The 22,017-nt window shown below is 62.0% G+C and overlaps 1 protein-coding gene across 2 annotated transcripts in view; it reads right to left on the reverse strand.

Annotated features, from left to right (window-relative positions):
- The window catches only part of ACSF3 (acyl-CoA synthetase family member 3), a 58,298-nt gene extending 50,828 nt beyond the window's left edge, over window positions 1-7,470 (reverse strand). For both annotated transcript variants that reach the window (XM_080552304.1, XM_080552305.1), the window contains exons 1-3: window positions 7,379-7,470; window positions 3,675-4,406; window positions 2,117-2,272 (exon numbers count right to left, since the gene is read on the reverse strand). In XM_080552304.1, coding sequence (XP_080408430.1) covers window positions 2,117-2,272; window positions 3,675-4,376 — 858 coding nt within the window. In that variant the 5' untranslated portion in view covers window positions 4,377-4,406; window positions 7,379-7,470. The remainder of the gene's footprint in view (window positions 1-2,116; window positions 2,273-3,674; window positions 4,407-7,378) is intronic.
- Window positions 7,471-22,017: the final 14,547 nt, after the last annotated feature.

Below are 22,017 nucleotides of genomic sequence, written 5' to 3' on the forward strand. Positions count from 1 at the left end.
TGCTTTCTTTGTAGTGTCGATCAAACCACTTTCGGCTCCCAGGGGAGGCCCTCGGAAAAATAAAGGGAATAAAAAAAATAGAAAAGCAAATGACGTCCTTCGGAGCCCGAACGCACCCGAGAGCCCTCGGCACGGCGCTCAGTCGCCGTCGCTGCGGCAGGGGCGCTTACCCTGCGGCCTCCCTGCCCGAGTTCGTCCCCCAGGGCCAGCCGGGCACCCTCCAGCTCTGTCCTCGCTCGCCCTTGGCCGTGAGTCCGGCGGAGATGCTTCGACCAGAGGCGGCAGGCGGGCATCCCGCTCCCCGGCACCTGAACCCATCCTTCAACGTCAGCTCATTGATTTGCAGATGTCGGGGAGAGAGCAGAGAAAAACACAAGGGTAGAAGGGACAATCCATCACCGGTGGCACCAGGACGTGGAGAAACGCGCCCTCCAGAGGGCTTGGCTTTGCTTCCAGGCTATCGGCACGCTCCTCTGCCACCACCCCAGCTGCCTCCTAGCATCACCGGGGCTGGACAAGGCTCTGAGCCCTCATTTTGGAGGGGCACACGCACGTCCCTGCTGCACCCTGGGCTGCGAGCACGGACAGCACTTCTTGGGCTGACACCCTAAAGATGGGGGAAGGTAAATGCGGCAGTGATTATCAAAGAGAGAGCACTGGCCGGGGCTGCCAGGAGACCTTGCTGCCCTCCGCTTCTTGCTCTAGAAATGTGAGTGCAGAGCTGCCCCTCTGGGATCCTGGGGCTGCTCCCCTCAGAAGGAGCGGTGCTCAGCCAGCAGTGGGGTTTTCAGGTGTCAGGGCCATCTTGAAACCAGAAGGGAAGCATGCCTTTTCTGTGGTTGCTTCTCTGAGAGGCAGAAATAAGCAACCAAGAATCACGTGGCCCTGCAGTCGCTCAGATCAGAGCCCGTAGAGCAGCAGCATCAGAGGCTTCTGGGTGTATCCTTCGCACTTGCACTTTGTCCCTTTGGCGTGACCAGGCTGCCTGGCACGTGAATAAGCACGAACAGGTAAAGCAGCCTGCTCAGTCACAAAGCACAGGCCTCACAAGCCCTTCTCGCTTTCCCAGGGAGTTCTGTACCAACAAAGGCTTCCTTTCTGCTGCGAGGTGGCCCCAGCACCTGAAAACCCAACTGCTCACCTGTGACACTGCTCAGCTCGGAGCAAACGGCCAGCTCCAGCGTCTCTCACCACCACCAGCACCGGGAGACACAGGTCAGCAGCGCCAGATCCCAGGGGCCAGCAGCTCTAAAAGCTGTTCTCCTTCACCGTCGGCTGCCCTGTTTCTAGTCCCACTTCATCCTCTCTTCAGCTCAGCTATCTGCCACCGTGGGCAAGGAACAGAAGAGAAGCAGAGCACCACGCCTGGAGTTTCCTGCCTCAGCTGGAAAACAACCGTGAACGCAGCGCAGACGTGCTTATAAGTACGGTTTCCCTCCTGCCACCTTTCCTTCAAAGCTGCAAGCAACGCTCAATTTGCAAACTCTCGCTTCTATTGCCGAGCCTAAATTGACAGATCTGTTAACACTTGTACCTCTGTAGATGAAGAGCAACGTTTCTATGCAAGTGACAAGTATTAGTATTTCTCTTACCTGGGCTGCAAGAAATTCTAAAGCCTGCGTGCTGTCATGTGATGTAACACGAAACATCGAGGACAGAAGATTGTAACGGAAAACGCAAGCTACTAGAAATGAAATATCCAACAAACAGCATAGCTCCAGGCAGCACGGTGCCGACATGCAAGGGAAAAACCCAATATTTCCACCTTTCTTCTCGGTGCTAGAAAATTAACAACCCCTATTCCAGGTGCTGAGGCTCTCAGCGGGTGCCTGGAAGGGCCCACCCACGACCCGAGACCCCCACCACGTGGAGGACGGGCAGCGCAGCGTTACCGTTACGTACGTCACACTCAAACAACTTGTAACCTCCGGAAGAGCACGTTTACCCCAGACTGAGCATCCAACTGAAAGCGGCTTTTAACAGTCTGTGAACCGCACGCAGCCAGTAGCTAAAGAGGCTGGAATTGTTTAGGAACTTATTTCCAAAGTTGCTCTAATCACAACGCATGGGGTCTTGCTGCTGAATTTCAAAGACAACGCAATCCCTCCAGGCTTACCATCTGTGCGCTGAATTCGGGTAACATGATGCATGTCGCTCCCACCCAGAGAGGACAGAGCAGCTTATTGATCACCCCGTGGACATGATGCAAAGGCAGCACGTGCAGAATAACATCCTCCTTCTTCCACTCCCATTTTTCAACCAGCCCCGTGGTCTGCAGAAGAAGACATACAAGCCAGCGTCAGGGCAGGACAGCCTCTCACAGCCCCGGGTATCCACACCCTCGATCCCCTGTGCGCAGCTGGTGGCAGAAACCCCAGACCAAGGCACAGGCACAGAAATTTCTTCTTTAGGGTCAGCAGGAGCAAAATTACCACCACGAACAGAATACCAGAGGAAGAGCTTCTGCATCTTTTCATTATATGTGTTCATTTACATCAACGGCCTTCCTTGCTACTGGGAAAGATGAGTCGTAAATGCTCAAGCAGGACCCACAGAATTATTAGCCCGCTGCTGCACAGCCAAAGATGGCAGAAATATTAACCAAAAACCTAAGTTTTCCAGAACTCAGTTGACATGGTTTGGACGCTGATAACGCTTCTAGCATGTGTAAGGCATAACTAGTGGGAGCAGGAAATCAGTGTCTCAAAGAGAAAATAGGCTCCATGCTAGTAAAATAACAATAAATTAAATGTCTAGATAATTATCCCTTCGTAACAACATTTTAAAGTGTTAGGCCTCACACTTCTGGGTAGAACAACGTCCTTCAGGGCCCAACATCAGCAACTGGAGAGCTTATTTCCAGCTCTCTAAAAATAAAAAAAAGCATTCAAAGGGTGGAATTCAGCCATGTCATTCCCAACCCTCTCCCGCAGGGCAGGGGGAAAGGTTTCAGCCCCTCCGCGAGGCAGCACAACAGCCAGCTATCACTTCGGCTGCCTCCCAGATGATCAGCATATTTGTGAGGGAACGGATTCTTCACCCAATATAGCCAAGCGCTGGCTCTATCCATCAAGGCTCTCCTACCACGCCCGTCGCTGCAGTATCTGTGCACCCGGAACGGCGCGAGCTCGAGGACGTGCCCGTGAGGCGCGGTGTACTCCCTGCCCTTTTTCCCTAATGGCGTGAGTCTATCTGTTGCAGGCAGCGATAACAAACTGGTGAGGTAGTCAGCAGGCTCGTTCAAACTTTTAATTCCTTTTGGCTCGGATAGCTAATGGATTTTTTGCCTTGGGGATATATAGCTAAATAATGCACAGACTTCGCGCAGTACTGCGCTGGGCTAAGTTATATCCCAATTATGGGCAAAGATACTTTCCCAGTCACAGGGAAGAAAAGAAAATTGCAAAGAAAGCAGTCCTTCTGCAACAGGTCTCACCCCTTCTGCTTTCCAGGAAAGGAGGGAGACCTGCCCCTGGCTGCAGCACGGGGGTCAGAGCCTCAGACACCAAGTTGGGTGTGCTCGCACCTAAAGCGTTAAGGACTTTGAAGACACAGCCCCTGTGCAGAAATTAGGTCACACTCGGGTGTTTTGTGCCTCACAGCCCCAAATTACCTGTGAGGGCCAAGACCTCTGTAACTCAGCGTGAGCATTGCGGAGAGAAAGCAGCACTCACCACGGCCTGCACGTTCTCATGGGTGCTGAGGACCCCTTTCGGTCTTCCCGTGGTCCCACTTGTGTAGATTATCATGGCTCCCCTGTCTTTCCACGAGGCACAGGACGCCAAGGGCACGTCTTCCACCGCCGCGTGACTTGCAGGTCCATCGCCACCAGACTTAGGAAGTGGCAGAACCGGGACTCCCAGCTTCTCAGCGCTGGGGGCTATTTTCCCCACGTATTCCTCTGCTGCGACGACCAGCGCGCTCTGCGAATCCTGGATCACATACTCCAGCTGCTGCACGGGGTGCTTCTTGTAAAGGGGCACTGCTATGCCTCCGCTCATCCAGGAAGCCCACTGGGCAACCACGTACGAGGCATCATTGGGGCACAGAAATGAGATCCTCTCCTCCTTCAGGTCTCTGCTGGAGCACCCCAGGACCCTACAGATCTCCTGCGACAGGCGCAGGCTCTGGCGGAAAAGGTCCCTGTAAGTGTGCTCACCGTGTTGGTCAACGATGGCGATTTTATCACCAAAATTCAAAGCCCTAGCGAAAACGGGGGCAGCGTCACGGCTGCCGGCTGCCCGTGAGGTTCGCAGGCCCCGGTGGGGACAGGCAGCCCCCTTCTGCCCACGCAGCCACCAGCGGCACCGCTGCAGGTCACGGCCGAGGCGTCGGATGGGCCAGCTCGCCGGGGGGAAGAGCAGGGAGACCAGCATCCTGCCAGCAGCGCTTGTTTTGAAGTGATTCTGCAGAAAGCAATTATAGGAACAGATAAGTATGAGCAGCAATTACCCAGGGGTTTATTCCCACCGAGGAGAAGTGGCAGCCTTCATTTGAATAATACCCACTGTATTATTAATGCTTCTGCTTCAGCCTGCTGTATCCCCAGCGTGCTAGGCCCTGCCCAGATGGAGCAGGAGGCAGAGACCCGTCCCTCCGCAGCCTCCACATCCCCAAGAAATGATTTAACTTAAATCACGAAACAGTTTTCATCAATCAGTAACATCAGGACACCGAGTAAGGGCTACTTGAGGTGCTGTTCTCACTCAATTTCACCAACATTTGAAGAAATTAAATTCCAGGATTAACCGGCTCTCAGTTTGCACTTTTCCTTGTTTTAGTAAACCAATGCCCAGCTCAAGCGCAGCAGCACAGAGCCAGAGACAAAATCCAAGCCTCCTAAGTTCTAGCAAGTGGAAATGTGCTGTCCTAAACGCAGTAGCACACCGAGGAACAGGCAGGCGCTCGGGCCCTGCGACCTGACAGCCCATCCATCACAAACGCCGCTTCAGCTCGGGAGCTTTCTTACCCAACAGACCAACCAGGAGGTTAAAGTCCCGGGCAGCAGGAGCCCTCGCCACGCAGCTGGTGTTCCCAGCAAGCGGCAGCTGCAGGTTTGTCACCGCGCTGCTAAAAGTGCAAGACTTGTGGCACTCGGAGCCGGGCCGAGCATGGGGACAAGCTCAGCCGCGGCACCAGCTCCAGCCAGAGCTCGACCCAGGCGCCCAGCCTGGCCTCTGCGCCGCAGCAAGGTTTCTCAACGGGGAAAATCCCCAGAAGGGAACTGGAAGGAGAACCGGTGCCATTAGAGGCTGATCTTTCGTTAGAGGCCTTCCTTACAGGAAGATGACGGGCTGGCACAAACGCCGTGCGCCCTGCCTTTGTGCAGAGGCATCGATCTGCTCGTGAGAGATGGTGTAACTGGGGAGAAGCGCTAGAAACCTGCTCCTCGCCTCTCTTTTCACCATCCCCTCCCTTTCAAAGGGAGAAGCCCGCGATAGCATCAAGCTATTGAGCGACAGAGGGCCGAGGAGCTGCCTTAGAAGAATCCCAAATACCCTCTGCACAGGGCCTGGAGCTCACCCAGAGCAAGCAGAATAATTCGTTTTAGCTAACACATCTTCGCCATGCGGAGACTGCCACCACCGCCAGCAGGGCAGCAGAGAAGGGGAAAAACGGGGCTGTAGCAGAGGTTTTACTCCACTGTCTGTCCGATGGCTACAATTAAACTCCACCACTGAAATACCTCTCGAGAGGTGCTGTGAGGAAAGAGCCAAGGACGACAGCTTCTCCTTCCACGGACGCCCCGGTCACGGTACGTGGCGTTTCCTTGACGCTGGCAATTGTGACTTGATTTTCATAACATTTTGATAAATATCCGTGAGTGGAACGGCTCAACTCAAACAGCCTCCCAGCTCAGCTTCCCACCATGGGGAGGAGCTGAAACAAAAAGGATTGAGAGAGCTGGCAGCTCCTCAGGGAAGAGCTGGGCGCAGCTTTGCTGAGCTCAGGCTGCTCGGATGCCTCCGCTGACAGCAACAAGTGTTTACTTGTGCAGAGATGTAGCTGTGAGACCCGCAGACTCTCCCATCCACGTTCAGAGCATTTCTCCCATCGGAAACTGCTCTGCACGTATTTTCTTTTGCATATCAACCTCAATTTCTGCTTCTGCAGAAGAAACTTGTGATTTACTGCGGAAACGTGGGGGGGGGGGGGAAAGCTTCAAACCCAGAGGGTGTTAACCGTGTGCACTCATGACTTGTACCACCGGGATGGAAAAATACAAAAAGGTCATGACAAAGCTAGCATGACATCTTTCCATTTCTCTGCAGAGACTAAAATATAAAATAGAGAACACCGCCTGAAACCTCAACCGAGTCACCTCCACCCAAGCTGTGCCCAGCTCGCTGGCGAGACGTTAACGTCCCGGACGTTGAGAGGGGCACTAATGGGTAGTGACCGACTGCCAGGATCACGCCGTGCTCCAGGCCAGCGCAGCTAAGTGCACTTGGCACGCTCGCTTTTCCTCGCCAGGCTCCAGAGCAGGTGTTAGCTGCTGCTGCTGCTTCAGAACGGCGGCTTCCAAAAATTGCATTATCCCTGTTCCACCGCAGCGCCAGTCCACATTTAATGGAACAATAAACGGCAGCACCTTCAGCCGGGCCGGGGCATTTAGGGGCTTCGCAGAAGCGGTGTTGACTGCATGTGTGCACACAACGACAGGCGCTCGGGACGGCGCGAGCAGGGTCACACCGGGCCCGCTTCCTTCACCCTGCTCAGCGAGAATCAGCAGCACAAACGTTCCTGGGCTGGGAATACGTGAATCAGGCGCCTGCCACGGATGGCAGAGGATGGCTGTAGCACAGCAGACGGGCGTTTGCTGCCATAAAGAAGTCGGCTCAGCCCCAATCCCTCAAGGGCGAGGGCAGGGTGCGGAGCTCACGGCACCGTGCAGCCGCTGCTGGAAGCTGTGGCAGCCTCCAGGCTCTGGAGGTGGCAGGGCCGGGCACGGGAGGCGAAATCCCACATCTCCTCCGAGAGGGGAGAGCACTATGCTTCCTCCACCCCAATGAACTCTCCCTCCTGCAGCTCCCTGCCCCGCACCCTGCCATGCGGAGGGCACGGAGGCAACCCCCGCTTTGCCCCACGGTTCCCAAATGGCGGGGGGGGGGAATTGAAATCCCACCACACACGGCCAGGACCAGCACGGCCCTCTGCAGGCTGCGGGCAGGGATCGGGGCGGTCGTTACGGTGCCATTAACGCCCCGGCACCGGCTCTGCTGCGCCCACAGCCTCCTCCCGAGCGGTGCCGGTGTACCCCCGCCCGCAGGCCGCGGCCAGGCCCGGGCCCTGTGCGGCAGAGCGGGGCCGTGCTGGGCCGTACCGGGCCGTACCGGGCCGTGCCCCCCGTCCCCCCGCAGCCCCGGCGAGGCCTCACCTGGAGGCTGCGGCCCCGCACCCCGGGGGAGCGGTCCGGTAACGAACGGGCCCCGGCGGAAACACCGCGCCGCGGCCCGCGCGTTCCGCACCTCAAACGTTCCCCCCCCCCCCGCACCCGTTTTATGGGGATTTGACCCCAAACTCCACCCCCCCCCCCCCGGGGGGGACGTCGCAGCGGGGCTCTGACGGCACCGCGTCACCCTGTGGCGTCAGCACGGGGGGCGTGATGTCATGGCGGGGCCGTGATGTCACGGCCCGCGGGCGCCATTTTGTGCAGGCCGCGCGAGGGCCGGGGCTGGGGAGCAGGAGCGGGGCTGGGGCACGGGGGCGGCGTTGGCGGGGGCCCTGCGGTCCCCCCCGGGCCTTCCCCTGCGCCACGGGGCCACAGCGGGCAGCGGGGCCGACCCCCGCCCACCCCCAGGTGTGTTTCCACCCGGGGGCTGCAGCGGAAGCAGGGACGGCGGCTCGGCCATGCTGCTCAGCTCAGCTCCCAGTGCTCAGCTCCCCGTCACCACACCAGTCATCACCACACCAGTCATCACCACACCAGTCATCACCACACCAGTCATCACCACACCAGTCACTCCTTTTCGCACAGCCCCTTCCCCGCTGCACGGCTCCCTCCTCGCCGTGCGGCTCCCTGCCCGTTGCGTAGCCCCGGCCCTGCTGCACGGCGCCATCCCCGCTGCATGGCTCGCTCCACGCTGCGTGGCTTCCCCATCGCACAGCTCCTGATGGAAGGTTCCCTTCCTTTTCCACAGCTCCCCATTGCACGTCACATTCCCCAGTGCACGGCTCCCCAGTGCACATTTCCCCATTGCACAGCTCCCCTTTGCAGGTCACCTTCCCCAGTGCACAGCTCCCCATTGCACGGCTCCCCAGTGCACTTTTCCCCATTGCACGGCTCCCTCGTGCACAGTTCCGCATTGCACAGCTCCCCATTGCAGTTCCGCATTGCACGGATCTGCTTTGCACATCTCCCTTCCCGTTGCACAGCCCCACGTTGCACGGCCCCACGTTGCACGGCTCCCCATGGCACAGCTCCCCATGGCACAACTCCCTTCCCATTGCACAGCTTCGCAGTGCACAGGTCCGTGTTGCACAGCTCCACGTTGCACAGCTCCCCGTGTCACAGCCCCCCGGTGCAGCGATGCTGCCGGGGGGCCCCGGCCACCTCCCCCCCGGGAGGGCTCGCAGCCGCCGTGCCCACGTGTCGCCCTGCAGCTGCACCCGCTCCCCACCACCCCGGCCCTGCCGCCTTCATTCTCCTTTCTGTACTCACCATCTGTCACTGCCTTCCCTCGGTCCCCAGCCACCGCACGCTGCAGGGATTAACCCCCCCGACCCAGGGGGAGCAAGGGGGGGGCTCTGGTGGCACTGGGGTGCTGCTGGCCCCAACATCCCTGCGGTGGCAGGGACAGGGTGCACGGCATGGGGACAGACCCACGACAGCCATGGGGATGTGCACGGGGCAGGACGTTCCTCTGCCCCTCTGGTTTGTGCAGGGACCCCCGTCCCGGGGCGGGGGGACACGGCCAGCTGCCCCCACGCACAGCAGATGTCCACCCCGCGCCACCCTCTGCCGCTCCATCCCCCGGCACCTGCTGGCCACCAGCCATCTGGACCCCCAAAGTCCCAGGGGACGATGCTCAGCGCTGTCCACCCACCTCCGCCCCCACTGGGGGCCCCGTGGGACGTGTGGGGATTTTCAGGGACCGACCACATCCCCGCGCAGCTCCGTGTCCCCAGGCAGGCACCCTGAGGCCACCACGGTTCTCCCCACCCTCCCTGCGGTGGCTGGGGCTGAGCCGCGCACCCCGCGCCAGCGGGAGCATCCTCCCCATCGCATTAAGCAGCTTGCTGATTAATTATGGATCCAGCAGAAAGCTTTTATTACATTAGAGTTTACTTGTGGCAACATCCGTATTTATTAAAAAAAAAAAAAAAGAAGAAAAAAAAAAGGAACGTAATTACTAATGTGGTGTAAACAGAACTATTTTACGGGGAGGTTAATGCCTGGGGGAAGCTCTGCGGGCGGTGCTGGCTCCAGCCCGGTGCCCTGCGGTGGGGACAGCTCAGCCAGGAAGGGACGGGGACACGGGGGCTGCCACCGCAGTGGTGCTGGGGATGAGAACAAGCCACCCCAGCTGGAGCATGGCGAGGAGGGGGCCAGACACCGATCCCACCTTGTAGGGATGGCCTGCGGCCACGGGGACCGTGTCCCCAGCCCACGGGGGGACACGGCCGCCCACGAGTGCCAGCGGGGCTCCCTGGGGACGGGAGCAGCGCGGAGCCACTCGGCGTGAAGTGCAGCCGTAAGTGCCTCCCGCGTCACGTGGAGAGGATAAGTGCAAAATGGCCCTATTATGATAATTGTGCGAAATTATGATTGATGGAGATTAGCTGCTTATTTGAGGAAATGGCAGGCGCACGTGTGGCGTGGCCGGGCTGCAGGGCGGGAGCTGGGCCCAGCAGGCACCGGTGATGGGGACTCGGGGAGGGAGGCGCAGGAACGGCCCCTGGGGCTCCTCCCGTGGGATGTCCCGGCACCGCCATCCCGGAGCTGCTGCATCCGTGTCCGGTGGCTCTCACCACCTCATTAAATACATCCCCAATTAGGGGGAGAACCCGTACAATGGGGATGGCACGCGGGAACTGTGCTGTGGGGCTGTGCCAGGGGGCTCTGCAAGAGGAGAGGGCAGCGGAGCAGTCCCGACACCCCCACGGCTCCCAGTATACGGGAGCTCCCAGTAAAGGTGGCTCCCAATAAATGTTATTTTCCATGAAGCCGAGCAGGGCTCTGTGCTGGCGCTGGGCTCCCAGCCCGTCCCTGCCTGCACGTCCCCGAGCACACCCCTCGGCCTTGTGCGCTGAAGCCAACCTCCCTCTTGAGCTTCATCCCTCTTCAAAACGACATCAAGATCAGGAATTTAGGGAAGAAAAGCAAAAGCCGAAGAGGTGTGGAGGGCTGCGATGCCTTCGCCTGCCCTGCCGACGGCCGGGCTGTCCATCCCAGCTGGGGCACGGCTCGGTGCCACCCAGGGGGCGGCGTGGGGACGCCGCATCGCACCAGGCCGCGGTGGCCGTGCAGGGTGGCAGACGGCTGGGGGGTCCCCAAAGCCGCCCACCCATCGGCGCTGAGTCCCTCCTCCGCTCTCCCCTTCCCAATTTCCTGGGCCCCCCTCTCGCGGCAGGCGGATGCTGGGTAAGAGGTGTGTCTGCGGGAGCCGTGCTCGCCACGCAGCATCGCCGCGCCGGGGCTGCCGGCGTCGCCTCCCGCTCCTCGGGAAGGGCTCGCCCGGCCGGGATGGGGATGCGGGTGGGGACACAGGGACAGACGGGGCCGAGCCTCCCCATGAGGGGCAGCAGGGCCACAACAGGGCCCCCGCACCCTCCACCGAGGGACGAGGACATGGCAAAAGGAAGGGTCGCCAGCGGGTCCCCCATGGCCGGTGATGGCGGCGCCGCCAGATCCTTTCTCTGCCTTTTTTTTTTTTCCCTTTTCTTCCCCCCCTCGTTTGGCTTTTGGCAGCGGTGCTGGGAAGGGCTGGCGAGCGGCAGCAGCCCCCCGCCGCCCCGGCCCCGTGCCAGGGCGGGTGATGGCAGAGGGGCTCCGCTCAGCTGCGGGAGCGTCCCCGCGCCGCGCTCGCTGCCAATTTCCCTGCGAGCTGGCACCGCAGGCGGCTCCGGAGGCAGCGGCGGAGAGGCTGGGGATGGATTGTGAAAGGGAGCGAGGAGAGAGAAAAAAAAAAAAAAAAAAAAATGGACACATGCCATCGCTGGAGCGGCGAAGCTGCCAAAATGCCAGCAGGCAGCGTGGGGCCGAAACCCGCCGGAGGGGAGAGGAGGGTCTGAAGCCCGTCCCGGCGCAGGTGGCGGTGCATGGAGGACGGGCAGAACGGCGGAGGCGCCGCGTGGCCGAGGCAGGACAGGTGGCGGACGGTGGAGCTGCGAGGAAAAAGGTATTTGCCTTCATTTTAAAGACTGCTCGGTGCGTGCGTGAGGGGCTGGGGTGCCGTGCAGGCTGCCTGCGGCCTCGCCGCCCGTCCCGCGACGCTGCCTGCGCCGCGCGCCTCCCGATGCCTACGGAGGCAGGCGAGGGGCCCCGGGTGCCGGATGATGGCTGCAGGATTTGTCGTCCCCTCGCCGTGCAGGCGGGGAAGCTGCCCAGGGGCCGGGGCTGCGGCTTTGTCTGGTCGGGCTTTGTCTGCCGGCCGCGGCGGCGGGATGGAGGCGGCAGGGCTGGGACGTGTGGGGCTGGCCGGATCCTGCCTGGCCGGGAGCAGGGCACGACAGGAGGCAGGCGGCTTTCCCTGAGCTGCCTGGGAAGGGGGAGCAGGGAGATGAGACCTTCCCAGCCCCGTGGAACGCAGCCCGGAGGGTCTCTGGCACCCAGCAAAGCTCTGGACATCGCGGAGGCACTGAGTCGGAGCCGGCTGCTGGGAGCAGGGCAGCACGTGCCCCAGCACCGCGTACGCTGTCCTGTGGGAGCTGTCCCCAGTTCCCAAACTGGGAACAGGCTCAGGAGGGGCTGGAGAGCAGAGCTATGAGCCCCGGCAGAGCAGAGCCGTGGGGACAAGGCTGCGGTCCCCAGCCCAAAGAGGACAGCGGCCAGAGCACTGCACTCACCCCCCGGCCAGGCTGGGCTTGGGGCCACGGGGTGTACGTGTAGGGGCTGTGGGTGCATGTTTTGGGGTGCGGGCTGCGTGCTGCGGAGGGGGCTGCAGCACCGATGCTGCCTGGTGCTGAGCCCCTCGCTCCACCCTGGCTCCTGCCTGATGCTCTGCACCCACAGAGGACCCTGGCTCTGTCCCCTCCGCTCACACCCCACCAGGACAACCTCCTTCAGGGTCCCCAGCCCGGAGGATGCCCCATGCAACCCCTATGGGGCCATTGTTCACAGCAGGATGAGGCTCTGAGCTGCCACCACGGGGCTGAATCGCGCCCCATGCTGCGGGACGCCTCCCCCGTGCCCCCCTCTCCCTCGTTTTCCTCCATATTTCACAGTTCCTGCTTCCTGCACAAGCCGGGGGTCTCCAGGGACTCCAGCCAGATGTTCTCTGCAGCACACCACATTGCTTTCCTAATGAAATATTCATGCAGCCTCGCCGCCTTTTGCCATGAAAGCCTTCAACAGCTCCCAGCCGTGGAAGCCCGGGGCAGGCAGCGCTCCTGCCACGTCCCCGGCTCGGCGCTGGCCCCTCGCTTCATCCCCTCCATCCTCTTCCTCCTCCACCTCAGGCTGAGCCTGCAGGCGGTGCCAGCTTCGTCCCCGCTCCCCTGGGACTTTGCAGTGGGGCATCGCCGAGGGCACGTCCACGCCAGGCTCTGCCTTGGGGACAGCGGTGTCCCCAGCTGGGGTGGCCCCGGTGCCGGGTCCCCGTGGTGGTCACCAGCCATGGGGCAGGGTGTGGGGGTGCCCCGTGGCGAAACGGTGGCAAAACGGGGGAGCCAGCGCCTTGTCTGCCCCTGCAGCTCCCCCCCAGCCCGCAGCATTAGCGATGCTGTGCGCTACAATCCAATTAGGTTGTTTATGCAAACAATCAGGTTTTATGTTTGGGTAAAAAGCTTAAATAACCTTAATCAAAAGGGAAGACCTGATATTGTCACCGGCGGGGTCTGCGGTTCGCCAGGACACACTGACCTGCCTGCTCCCGGCTCCCCAAGGGGCTCAGCCCTGGCCAGCGCTGGGGGCGCGGTGCTGGGCCCCCCCTGCCCGCAGCCACCCATGCAGCGAGCCCGGCACGCCTGCCCCTTCCTTCCCCTTGTCCGGAGATAATTAACTGAAACTCCAGAAGCGTTAATCAGCTGCTGATGAGCTGGTGCCAGCGCTGCCACGTGGGCAGGTCTGCCCTCATATCTGCCGGCACCCAGGCAGGGCCGTTAGCAGCGTGGTCATTGTGGCTCCGATTGCCCAGGGAATAATCATCAGAGCAGGGAAAGGGCCCCGCTGGGGAGCATCCCTCTGCGCCCAGCCTGCGGGAGGAGCAGCCCGCAGCTCTCGGGGACACCAGCCAGAGACCTGTGCTGTGCACAGCGTGGGGGCTCGTCCCTCCTTGCAGCCTTTTTCCCCCTGTGCTGTCTTCCCCTCCCCTGGCGCGTGCTGGGAAACGACGTGGGCAGCACCGGCTCCATTCCCATTCATCCACAACCTCCCCGCACGGCGCCCAAGGGCTGTGCGGCCTCATCACCTCCATCCCATGCTTCGTGACGTGCCACGCCGCCCTCCTACACTGCGTCCTCCCCAAATTCCTTCTCGGAGAGCACCCAGGTGGCTGCACCAGGCACCGCCACCATCCTGCCTCGCACCACCGCCTGGGCTGGACCCACGGCACCAGAGCATCCCGGTGCTGGGAGAAAATCCCCGCAGCTCCAGCTGGTGCCCTGGGGGCTGTGCCATGCCCCGGGGGCTGTGCCATGCCCCGGGGGCTGTGCCATGCCCCGCTGTCCCTTTGCCCGCTGGGGACAGGCACGGCGAGGCGCGGGCACGGGGCTTGCTCTGGGGGGCCGTGCCCGCCGGCGCTGCCTCCCCGCACACCCCGAGTTTGTCGCGGAGTAATAAGCTATGCATGTAGTGTAGAAATAAAACATGTTCTGCAGAACAAATGATGTTAATTTGCTGAGAGGCTCTGAAGCTGAGTATTAGCGAAATGCCTTGAGGGAGAGAGCGGCAGCTGTGCTGGAATTAATGGCAACGTGCCGAATTAGCACCGCTATGCATCATAGTCAGAGGGAAAAATTACCAGAGAGAGGGGGAAAACAGCCCCCCCTGCACACCAGCCTGGACCCCGCGTGTGCCATGGAGCGGAGCGGGCCCCGGCGGTCCCGGTGGCCGCGGTCTGCCCTTGCCCCCAGCCCGTCCCAGCACCACTGGACCCGACAGCCTGGCCTGGGGAACCAGCAGCGAGCTCCTGCTTGCTCCGAGCTCAGCAGCTCCTCTGTGAAGGTGTCATCAGGAGTGCTCAGCATCCCCCGGGATGTGCAACATCCCCCCGAGGTGCTCAGTATCCCTCTGGACCAAACCATGCCATCGCACCCTCCCCGAGGGACCACCTCCACCAGGGTCTGCACCTCTGCTGCTCCCTGACCCCTTCCCCTCCTTCCTGGGGTGCTGTTTCCTTCTATTCCTCATCTATTTCCTTCTGTTTATTCCTGGTGGCCGAGCACCTAAGGTCTGTAGGTCCCCACCGATCACTAACAGCACATCTGGCTCACGGCTCTGCAGCTCCTCCAGGCCATCCGTCCTCCCCCCGCCGCCCGCCCAGCCCCGGCGTGCCCCGGCTACCAGGAGCACGCTGCAAATTGTGCATTACCTCCTAATGGACAGTTCCAGTAAAATCCACGCCTCTGATGAATATTTAACACCGACATCCGCCTCTGCTGCCCGGCGGGGGTTTGCTTCGGGTATTCCCTCCGCGGCTGCCAGCCCGGGGCTGCAGAACTGGGTGCCAGGAGCACCCCAGAGCCGCTGTGCCCGTGCTCCTGGGGGTCTCATGGGGATACCGGGCTGAGCGAGGGGAAGGTCCCTGTGTGCCCACTGTGCTGAGCCCCTCTCCTGCACCACCGCCTGGGTTTATCCCCTTACAGAGCTGAGCTGCAGCCCGTGTGCCCAGCTGTGAGCCGTTGGCCAGGTGGAGATTTGGGCCGGTGACGTCCCCTATAAACCACCTGTGTCTGTCACAGCCCGTGGATGCTCATCCACGCTCTCATGGCGTAAAATATTGCCCTGTTTTTGTCACCCTGACCCTTTCCTCTGCTTTTTGGTCCGCAGATCCCCAGCCCCGTGGGCACCGCCTCCTGTGGACACAGCCCTGCTGGATGCAGCAGCCGCAGCCCGGCCCTGGATGCCACCGTGCCGCCAGCCCCGCTGCAGCCCTGGGGTGGGACATTTCCCTTGTGTCCCCTTGTCTGTCCGTCCCCCAGCCCGGAGAGCAGCAGCGGCAGCACCCAGCCATGCAGAGGACCACGGGACGTGATGGAGGTGCCACCGGTCTGGTCCTTGCTGGGACGTGCCAACAGCCACCGGTCCCCGAACACGCTGAGACCCGGTGACACAGACTGGAGCTCCCCTGCCATGGGCTCATCGGGTTTCAGCGACCCCAGGAGCATGTCCGGGCAGAGGGAGAGGCTCATCCACCTGCCACACATGGAGCTTTACCAAGCATGGCTGTCTTGAGACAAGGATTTGGCCTGGGGACGATGCCAGCAGGAGCGTGGAGGCTGAGAGCAGCATCCCCCAGCGGGACCAGCCCGGCTGCTGCCCGAGGGCTGCGCCTGCCCCATGTCCTGGGGATGCTCCGGGGTGGCCGCCCCATCCCCACCTTATCCAGAAGCTCCTCATGCTCAGCTCCACGGCACCGGGTCCATCCCGACCCCGTCCATCCCAGGACGGGGCTGGCAGGCCCTGCAGCCCCGTGAGCCGTGGAGACGGAGGCGAGCAGCGGGAGGAGGCCGGTGGGGCGCGGGGTGCCCGGCCGCGGGCGGCGGGGGCTGCCGGTCACTGCCAGGTTACATCTGCCGGGGCACGCAAGAGTGACTCCAGATGCATTAGAAGTGCCGTGCTCGAATTTCAATTTCATCGTCTCACAATCATTTTCAGGCTCCTCTTAGTGCCACATTAACGAAGCCTGCTCGTTTGAATGCATAATTAGCCCGAGCATTCTACCTCGCTAATTTCGAAGCAGGAGCAGAGAGTGGGGGGGGGGTGGGGGGGGGAATTTGCATATTAATTTAGCAGAGGGAGAGAAAAATTGTTTACCACTTGCTTCTTGCTGTTGATCACAGCGGACTTAACTCTTTCCCGGGTGCCATCTGGAGCTGCGGAGCCAGGCGCCCGGCCGGCACGTGGGACGGGACGCAAAGGTCACGCAGCAGCAATTAATTAAATCCTCCCCGCGGCGCCGTGGCCGCCCGGACCACCCTGGCTGCTCTTACTACTGGGAGCCAACTGGGAGCACTGGGGCTGCAGCCTGGCTTCTCCTAGAGGGCTGGCCGGGATGGAGGTGCGAGCTCCAAGCTGCACGCCAGCACTCCTCCCTGTGCAGCTCTGGGGGGAAAGTGCCATTGTCACCTCCCCAGGAGCACCAGGGAGGTGACAGCCGTCCCTGCTGTCCTCAGCCCTGCCAGCACGGTGCCGGGCACAGCCCAGGCAGGCACAGGGGTGCCCAACAGCAGCACCCATCCTGCCGAGGGCGGCCGGGTCTGGGTCTGCGCCAAGGGCACCCTGTCACCTCCAGCGCGTCCCCTCCCAGGGGATGGCTCTGTCCTCATTTTTTAGCATCGCCCACGCCGAGCGTGAAGCTGGATGCGCACGGCTGCCGCTGCCCATCCCCAAAATGTGGATCTGCCCTGTGGATATCTCCATACCCATGGGCATCACACCCGCAGCCTGCGCGCCCATGGAGCACCCACGGCGCGGGGGGAGCACCCTCGCCGAGCGCGGACAGCTCGCTGCACCGCCGCGGGCTGCCTTTGTTCGGAGTCTGTGGGCGTCTTGAGCCGGGGCTGGAGGTAATTTGTCTGTCTCCTGCAGCGGGGCTGTCATCTCGCATCTGCGAACCGGTTCCATTTGCACTGCCATTAAAAAATCGCAGGTCTGACAGGTAGCAAAAATAAAACAGGAAAGAAAAGCCAAAAAAAAAAAAAAAAACAAGGGCATCGTGGGCTCGCTATATCTGGAAACAACCTCAAATCCAGGTATCGCTGGATTTGAGGATACTCCCAGGTGTGGCAAGCCATCTTGTGCTCCTTGGGTCTGTGTCCCCGTTCCACCTGGGCTCCCCAGAAGGGTTTGGTCACCCCAGGAGGGTTTGGTCACCCCAGAAGGGTTTGATCACCCCCGGAGAGCCGCTGCCCAGGCCATCCATGCCATCCGGCCGCAAGGAGCCCTCCCAGTACATCCCATTTGGGGGACATCCTCCACCACTGGCATCAGGTCTGGCTCCGGCAGCACTGCACGGGGAGGCGCACGCGGGATCACCCCGCACCCCGGTGCTGCCTTGCCATGGAGCTGTGAGGCCCGGGGACGCCCCCACCGTGGGTGTGGGGACCCTCGGGGTCCTTGTGGGGTCCCTCGGTGTCCGTGACGCCGTGCCGGCGAGTCCCGCATCGCGTGGGGCCGGCCCGCAGAGGGTTAACAGCTGATTACAGCCTTTGTCTCTGCATCAGTGTACATAATGCGCCCCGCATTTGCATACTGCAGTGTGCGCTCAATTAAAATGAACTTTTAATTTCTTCTAAGTAAATTACTTCTTCCCGGTACGTGACGCGCACAAATGTCAGAATAATGGGAGAGCCTTAATGAGCTGGGAATGAGGGGTGGGGAGGGGAGCGCGGGGCCCCGGCCCCCCGGGCCACGCCGCAGCCTGTGGCCTCCCCGAGGACGGATCCTGCTGGAGGATGGAGTCTTCCTGTGCCTCCCTACCTCCCTGCTGCCACAACGTCCCCAGGCAGGGCAGGCCCTGGGTGTCCACCTCCTCCTCCCTGCAAGGCTGACCTCGGGGTCCTGCTTCCCTCCTGGCGCATGCACACCTCAGACCATCCCCAAAATGTTCCCCTGAGCAGTTTCTACATGGGGTGCCCCCAGCGTGGCTGCCCCTGACCCCCTCTGCCCTCCCCACCATGGCTCGGGGGATGCTCGGAGCGATGCTTGGGGTGGTGCTTGGGGCATTGCTTCGGGGGATGCTTGGAATGATGCCTGGGGGATGCTCGGGGGGATGCTCGGGGACGTACGCTGGAGCCCTGCATCCTGACCCTGCCTCCTGCACGGGTCCGGGTCCATCCTCCCGTCCGAGGGCCGCAGACGCAGGGCCATATGGCAGGCGAGATTACTGGAATTTGATTTTCAGATAAATCGCAAACCTGGATGAGCGAGTGCTGCTCCAGATGCATTATCCGTAATCCCCTGGAAGGGAACCTTTTGGAGGAGACGGTCCCGGGGCCAGCTTGGGAGCAGCTGGGTAATCCCACCGAGGGATGCGGTGCTCTCCGGAGACACCGCGGTGTCACCCGCGACCCACATTTGGTCCTGCCGAGCCCGGGCGGGAGCAGATGGGGCCAGATGGAGTCACACCAGGAGCAGGCGGGCAGCAGGGCCAGCCCGTGCCGGGGCACCCACGGGGCTCCGTGCTGCTGGAGGAGGCAGGGACGGGGCTGGGGGAGGCACAGGGGCACTGACAGAGGCTCTCCCGCTGCCAGCAGTGCCCGGAGCATCCCCAAGCTGCCCAAAGGACCTCCCAGCACTCGGGATGTGGGCGCCATGGGGAGCCCCTTGGAGCATCCCCACCGTGCAGAGATGCCTCTCTGCTCGCCGCACCTATTAATGGGGACGTGGGAACAAAACCCAGCTTGTGGGGCCAGGCCTGGCCCGGAGGGAGAGGAGGGAAGGGGCAGGGAGGCTTGGCCCTGCCTGGGCTTGGTGCACTTGGTCTCCACGCTGGCTGTCCTGGGTCCGTGCCCTGGCTGCACGCTGAGCTTTTGGGGGTCCTGGGTTTGGCCACAGCTTTCCCAAGGCCCAGGACTCCTCCTCACCTTTGGAAGCGGCCTCCTGGAGCTCCCCTTATCCTGCAGAAATGCAAATTTAGGGGCCACACAACTGCAAATAAATACCCCCCCACACCCCCCTCGCTGAGGGAAGACGCGGAGCCCTCGTCCCTGCTGTTTCGGTACGAAGCCGCCTATTTCCCCGTGCTGCCTTTGAGCCCGATTTCCAGCCGCAGCGCCAGGTCGCGCTGGCCCCAGCCGGGCCATCCATCACGGCTGCCAGCGGCGGGATGCGCAGCGGTGCGTCGCGGCGGAGAGCGAGCTTAACCAGGGGCTGGTGCCGATCAATAGGCGCATTAACCTGAGCCCGCGCTCCTCCTCCCCGGGAGCCGAAGGTGGCCGGGGCAGGCAGGAGATATTAATTCCTCTCCGGCTCCCAGAGGAAGAGGAGATGTGGAAAAGCCGAGGGGAGAGCGAAGCTTTGTCTGGCCGTGCACTGCTAACCCACTGCCGCTCCTCCATGGGGCTGGCACCTCCGAGGCCACGAATTTCCCACCACGGTGCCTCCCCCCGGGGGCTCGGGGCTCCCCCGGCCCCTGCTGCTGGCGTGGGAGCACGCGGGAGGCGAGCGGAGCCGCGCGTTCCCCCAGCGCTGAAATTTACATTGAACCACAAATTAATTTCATAATTTTTTCCTCTCTAATTATGCCAACATCTGCTGCGAGGCCCAAGCTGTGCACATGCATTTTAATACATCCCCCCCCCCCCGCGTCTCTCCCAGCACTGAACTTTTTGGTAATTATCGGCAGGAGAAAGGCTCCATCCGCGGGAGGGAGAGGCAGAGCGCGGGGAAGGCTGCGCCCTGCCCTGCTCCGGAGGCTCCAGGGCTCCAGCACGCCGTGGTGCAGGGAGCTGCAGCAGCTTGTCAGAGGCTTGTCCTGCTTCTTGGGGGCTGTTTCCGCGGCTGGGAGAGGGGAGGAGGAGGAGGAGGGGGTGGCAAGGGGAGGCAGCCCTCGGCACGCTGAGCATGGGGACTGGCTCTGCCCCGAGGATGCTCCAACCCAAGGCAAGGAGCCCCGTGGCTTCTTGTCCCCTTCCCCTCGGGAGGGCCCTGCACCAGGACACCTCGGTCCTATTCTCACCCAGATACCTCCAGCCGTGCAGCGGGGTCAGAATGTGCCCCCCCCCTTGCCTGCAGCACCCTGGGGTGGTGCCTGGGGGCCGGGGGTGTCCCCACGGGCAGCCCCCCGCACGCCGTCCTTGTCACCTGCCGGTCTGGGTGACCCCGAAGCCCTGGCAGCCCCCTCCCCTGTCCCGCTGCACGTCTGCTCCCACTCAGGAGGACATCTCACGGCCTCACCAGCAGATGCAATAGGTCACTGGGATGCCGAGTAATTAACACCCGGCAATTACCAATTTCCAGCAGCGAGCTCCTGGCCCGGCGAGCGCTCAGAGCGTCCCCTGCGAGCTGCAGGATGCGGCCGAGGGGTGACAAGGGGCAGGCACCGGGGAGGGGACAAAGGGGACGCCGTCTGCCCCCGCGCTGGGGCTTCACCTCCAGCACAAGCAGCTCGGGGACACCACGAGAGAGCTCCTCGCGCCTTGCCTACGAGGCAGGGGACGTGCGTGATATTTAGGGTGCAAAGTCCCGCGTACCCCAGCCGGGGGGGGGGGGGAGAACGGGGGGACGCAGCCGAGCCCCCCAGCGCTTCTCCTTCCCGGAGCGAGCCCGCGGGTGGCGGCTCTCGCAGCAGCCCAGGTGTGACAGCAGGAGTGGGGCCGCGTCAGCCCCGTTAGGCTGCTGCCGCCCGCCTGACTCGCAGCCGGGAACAGATGGCAGGCGACAGAAGCTGCCGATGAATAATCCGCGGCTGATGAGCGCCGCTCCCAGCCGCCCGCGCTCCCCGCGCTGCCCCGCGCGCTCCATCTGCGCCCGACGCCTCGCTCGGGGCCCCGCGCAGGGTGCCCCTGCCGCCCGCCGGGCACCCACGGGTGCTGCCCCATACCCGGGGCACCTCGCCGTGCTCCTAGCACCCGTGGGTGCTGCCCCGTACCGGGGGCACCTCGCCATGCGCATGGCACCCATGGGTGCTGCCCCATACCAGGCTGCACCCCCCTACATGCGTGGCACCCATGGGTGCTGCTCATATTGGGATGCTCCCACCACGTGCACGCCCCCCACGCTGGGGTTGTCCCCACCGCCCAGTGGGTGCCGGGGCAGCAGGATGGCCTGGGAGAGTGCTGGGGATTTGCCTGGGAATGCCCCGGTGCCATGGGCTGGACCCACCCACGGGGGGCTCCGGGCTGGGAAGGGGCTGCACTGTCCCACAGGACCCTGGTGTCCCCATTGCCATGGGTGCAGGTGACTCAGGGTGGTGTGGAGAAGGAGCGGGGCTTCCCTCCTCACCTCACTGACGAGGTCCCGGCTAATTAGGGCTCAAGGGGGGCTGCTGCCCTGTGCCAGGATTTGGCTGCTGGGAAGGCAGCATCCCTCGGAGCCCTGAGCTCGCTCCTGGCGAGCAGCGCGTGGGCAAAGTCCCCATCGCACCTCTCCTGGGATGCTCCCACGCCAGCTCCACAGGCCCCCGAACCCCGGCGCCCCGTCTGGTTCCCAACCACCAGCACCATCCTGCAGCTCTGAGCCGCCCTGGTCCTGCCAGGAAGGGGAGGAGGAGGGCAGAAAACAAAACGGTGATGGATGGCAAGGCTATTGAAGCGCTGGCGAGTAAACTCCATATTTTTAACGGCATTTAAATGCCTCCAAGCAGATTAATAAGGTCTAGGTAATAGCAGAACCAGTCTATATTTATTCTATCTTAAACGCCAGTTTGTCAGGCTGTATTAATATTGATGGTAAGGCTTGGATTGAGGACAGTAAACGCTGGGACTTCACTTTATCTCTCCCAAACAGGCTGCCTCAGACCCTTTATCAGGGCTGCGGCTGCCGCAGCAGCTGCCTCTTCAAGGGCTCAGCGCATCCCCTCTCCTCCCCCCGCTCTCTCTTTTTAATCAGAGGAGGAGAAGTTGCTGGCTTGATCGTTCCATTTTTATCTCTTTTATTTACTCCATTTTCATGTCTTTCAGTGCATATTTTATTCCCATCAAGGCAGGACCATTGATAGCTTAAGCTGTCCCCCCCGCTCCTCCCCACGCGGT

Source organism: Anser brachyrhynchus (genome assembly GCF_964034855.1).
Source record: "Anser brachyrhynchus genome assembly, chromosome: 12".
Classification (NCBI taxonomy): domain Eukaryota; kingdom Metazoa; phylum Chordata; class Aves; order Anseriformes; family Anatidae; genus Anser; species Anser brachyrhynchus.